At 34.5% G+C, this 5,074-nt stretch overlaps 1 protein-coding gene across 1 annotated transcript; it reads left to right on the forward strand.

Annotated features, from left to right (window-relative positions):
* Positions 1-1,127: 1,127 nt before the first annotated feature.
* On the forward strand, positions 1,128-4,612 carry LOC117988952 (transmembrane protein 19). The gene is made up of 5 exons (XM_034976245.2): positions 1,128-1,509; positions 1,920-2,168; positions 3,020-3,169; positions 3,565-3,885; positions 4,261-4,612. The coding sequence occupies exons 1-5, from the start codon at positions 1,335-1,337 to the stop codon at positions 4,407-4,409; spliced, it is 1,044 nt and encodes a 347-aa protein (XP_034832136.1). The 5' UTR covers positions 1,128-1,334; the 3' UTR covers positions 4,410-4,612.
* The last annotated feature ends 462 nt before the right edge of the window (positions 4,613-5,074 follow it).

The raw sequence follows: 5,074 nt of genomic DNA on the forward strand, positions 1-5,074 counted from the left end.
AAACCACAGAACCAAACCAACCACAATTTTCCACAGACTACAAATTAATTATTATTCATACATAGATAATGATATACTGACAATTTCCTTTTTTTTTATTTTAGGGCTACCAGGTACAATTTCAAAGTACCCATAATATCGTAGATAGAGAAAATATTATAGTCTGTGTCGGTCTAGTGAAAACTGAAAAATAGCAGCAATTAATTATAAAAAACGATCCCGGATTAACTAAAGGTATAGCGCATTTCTTACTAAAGAGACTTCTGCGGGCTGCGGTAGTGAGTGGTTTGGGTGGGGTAACAGTAATCACAAGTTGACGAATCGCTCGGGTCTCGCGTCAAGTCATCCCACCCCTTCCGCACCGCTGCACTACCGCAGGAACCTGAAGCACTATGCCTTTAGGAAAAATGTTTATTTGTTTTTTTTTTAATTTTGATTGTTACTGATTGCTTATCAAATATAAAAATCGATGTGTGCAACATTGGCTAAATGTCCGAACTACTTTGCCTACCATCAAAATTGAACAAACTTTGCATTAAATGTTAATTTAAAAAAAAATACAAAGTGAATCAGTACCCTTATTATAAACTAGATGATGCCCGCGACTTCGTCCGGTTTAGGTTTTTAAAAATCCCGTGGGAACTCTTAAATTTTCCGGGACATTTTATAGAAAGAAAATATTGTAGGGTGGAAACTAGTCACGGCCTAAGCCTAACTAAGCCCCCCACCAGACCAAACCATAAAAAGTTAGAAATTACGAATTTCAAATTTCCCCTACCAGGAATCAAACCTGGGACCTCCCGCTTATAAGACCACAGCGCTCACCACTGCGTCAAGGAGGTCATTAAAAAGCGACGGGAAATCGTTTATTTCGTTACTCGTGTTTTCCCCGATTATGGGGAAAGTTTATTGTCATTTTATTCGTGTATTTTTATGTTCTAACACTTTTGGCAACAATTACGATTTTTGACATCTACTTGACAGTGACACTACCTTGACAGTTGACACGGACACCATTCATTTGAAAAATCAAGGAAAAATTAAAACCGTGATTTGAATTTTGGATTTGAATTGAAACATTTGGATTTGAATTTTGAAAATGTTCGAATTTTGCTAGTATTTATTGGTAATAAAACAATATGCAATGCTTGTTTATTACATATTCTAATCAGAAACATTAACATCAAAGCAATTTACAGTTACTGTGCAATGTGCAATACAAAATAACATCCGGTTCAGTCCGTTCAGATATCGTGGTCTACTCTAGTTTTATAATAGTCCCGCCAATGTAAAATAAATTAATTAAAGAAGAGGAAACAATCTAAATCCTTAAAATGGCTGAGGATACGAAAATAGGTAATGACAAGTCATCAGCAGAAAAGAAGGGATTACAAAACAATCATATTCTAACGGTTCTGCTCATTACCATTGTGATACCTTTATCAATGTCAATGTGGATAATTAATTTAGTTTATTCCAAACTGATATTAAATACTGAAGGATTTGATGGTAAGATTTTCTATTTCTGTTCTCCTTTTTATATATATTATACTTACCTATTGATATGATACTCCTTCATCATCCTATAAAATATTATATTTTTAGATTGTTTATTTATCTTCGATATATACCTACTGATTGTGTATTGGAGAGAGAATGTTTTAGCCTTATTTTTTTAGCTGATAGATCAGTCAAGCCAATATATTATGCATACCTACATAAATATGAGGACATATTGTGAGCAGGGAAACAAATTGTGAAAGTACATAGTTACATGTTAAAATAAAAATAATAAAATATAAATTAATGGCTTTTGACTTGTGCAACTGGGTTGAAATATCAAAAATCAAAATCATTGTATAATCATGGTACACAGCTGATATTATTTACATTATAAAATATAAATTTGTATTTTACAGAGCCAGTAGTAATAGAACCTACAAGGTGGTTAACTTCCTGCCTCTTACCTATCACGGTAGCTATATACGGATACAGAAAGAAGAGCCTTAATATAAGTGGAGCATTGCTTGGACTAGTGGTAGCATTTGTACTTACACTCGCTAACTACTGCTTTCTGATAGACTTGCTAGTTTTCTTCCTATCTTCTTCTAAAGCTACAAGATTTAAACCACATTTAAAAAGAAAGATTGAAGAGGACTTTAAAGAAGGTATGTCTTCTATTATTTTACACACATTCAAGGTAGCTAAGAATAAGAAATAAATGACCTGCTGTTAAGGCTAGTACTAACTTAAAATTGAATCAATTTTATTTGTTAGGCACAAGGATAAACTGGCTGACTGTTATATAAATAATAGCTTAAATGATAAATCAATGTATCTAGAAACTTAAAATTTTGCATGTAAGTTTTTTCTATAAACTAAAAAGATCTTTAGAACTTCTACCAGAGTGAAGCTGGGGCAGGTCAGCTAGTTGTTTATAGAAAAAAATAACAATTCAACTTTATAGGCAAGATTTTTTTGTACCTTAGAATACAAATTTCCATCCCAACTTCAAAAAAAATTAAAAATCAAAGGGTTCCCATGGTATTTTAAAAAATCTAAGTCCACATAAATGAAGTTCCAGGCATCATGTAGACTTAGTGTAGAGATAGCTGGCAGATTGGAGATGGACATGGACTACTTTTTACCTCAGTAAATCAAAGTTGTCATGGGATTTTTAAAAACCTAAATCCATGCAGATGATTGACGAGTTGCAGGCATCATCCATACTAATCCATACCAATATTATAAATGCAAAAGTGTGTCTGTCTATCTGCTAGCCTTTCACCGCCCATTCGTTCAACTGATTTTGACGAAATTTGGTACAGCCACAGCTTGCATCTAGGGGAAGGGGACATAGACTTCTTTTATCCCCGAAAATCAAAGAGTTCCCACGGAATTTTTAAAAATCTAAATCCACGCGGACAAAGACGCGGGCATCGTCTAGTTCAGAATACAAATAAAACAATGTATGTACCCCACCTATGTTATAATACATAATAGATTTATATTTTTTCAGGTGGTCAAAGAAATTGGATTCAAGTTCTTTGCAATGGAGGCATGGCTACTCAACTAGGGCTGCTGTACTTGTTAGATGTTGGGTCATCTGAGAGGCCAATTAACTTCTTGAATGATTACAGAGCATCCTGGCTCAGTATTGGGGTTCTTGGTAAGATTTAAAATTTATTTTTTGGGTTAGCAGTTAGAACTGAAGCTACATTGAGTAGGGACTCAAGATACAGACTTGTGTAGTATGTACTACACACTAATGAGGTTATTTTGAACAACAAAGTTACAAATTGTTGGAGTTGTTTTGAATGTCTATTTTACATGTCTCACACCCAGGTTTACTCACGTGTTTAGTCGACGTAAGCCCGACGTAAGTCGCGACGCGTGCCCAAACTGAGTCCCTGTGAAAAATGACCCGGAATGGGTTCGAAACTAGTCGGGCTTACGTCGACTAAACACGTGAGCAAAGCCAGATGTGAGACATGTATAATTGAAATCACTCACGATACTCTATAATGTCTATTTTGACTAGTTATATTCTAATATTGCTTTCAGGTGTGTTTGCATGTTGCAACGGTGACACATGGGCCTCCGAACTAGGCACTGTCTTAAGTAAATCTGATCCATACTTAATAACAACATGGAAAAGAGTGCCTAAAGGAACAAACGGAGGGGTCAGTGCTATTGGCACCTTAGTCAGCACTTTAGGAGGTCTTGTCATCGGCCTGGCTCATTACTTAACAATTTTATATTTTGCTGACCGGTCATTGCTTATGTATGCACCTCCACAGTGGCCTATCATTTTATATGGAGCATTAGCAGGCCTTATTGGAAGTGTTATTGATTCATTGTTAGGTGCAACTTTGCAATACTCAGGTGAGAATAAACCAACTGGGTTTCATTAATTTACGGTCTTCACATTGCTGACACACAGTGGCGTGCACAGGGTTTGAAGCCAGGGTAGGCATTAGTTAGGTAGGAACCTGTTTACTGGCAGGTCATAATGAAAAATATGCATTGAGCTTACAACTGGGGTAAGCAGTGCATTTATGCCTCTATGACCTGCACGCCACTGCTCATACTTATGCTATGTGACGTTTTGTCGGTCTCAAAGACAGAGAATGCTCTACAAAACCGCTATCCCTTTCTCAAGGTATTGCACTTACATTATTTTCTGCCGCGTACTATACTCCATTTATATTTTTATTTAGATTGGGTAACTATATTGAACTCTTTTTTTCCATATTTCAGGTGTTGATAAAGATGGAAAGATAGTCTCACATTCCAGCTTAAGTGTCAAACATATAAGTGGAAGCAATATTCTGGATAATCATAGTGTTAACCTGCTATCAACAATTATAATGGGATTACTTTTGCCGACAATCATCAAAAATTTATAGCGGTTATAAATTCCATTTTGTGTTATTTGTTATACCTACTTAATTTATTTTATCAAGAATGGTGTATAATATTAATAATATGGATAAATGAAGTACCTAATAAGATACTTACTTATTTACTTTTTATGAGTAGGTATATAGTTAATACTGTATTTTAAATTATTTATATATTTTTCAAATTAATTACCAAGTATGTACTTAAACCTCAAAAGTTTTATTTTCTTTCCAAATATTACAAGTACCTACCTACTTATTAACTAAACAGCCAGTATAAGAAACTTGGCGCCACCAACTTGGAAAAGATGGAAATAAATCATAAATGAAAGAGCGAGTAGGTATGTGGAAATATTCAATTCAGCGGTATTATATTAATATTAGTATTGATATTATAGAGTAAATGAGCAAGGAGGCTTGGAGGGTCAAAGGTTACTCAGACAGATAGAATAGCGAGCAGTGATTTAACTAAACCACTGACCTTAGGAATTAATAAGATGACCCTATTATTACGATTAAAATTATTTATTTAATAACAACATAACATAAGATTATTATTTATTCTTTTAATTATATGGCAGTCTTGGGATTGGGTTAACCGTTAACCCTTTATACAGATCAAAGCGATAACCACACTAAATATTCCAGAGAAGGAACATATTTACTCTAGG

This window comes from Maniola hyperantus, chromosome 15 (assembly GCF_902806685.2).
Source record: "Maniola hyperantus chromosome 15, iAphHyp1.2, whole genome shotgun sequence".
NCBI lineage: Eukaryota > Metazoa > Arthropoda > Insecta > Lepidoptera > Nymphalidae > Maniola > Maniola hyperantus.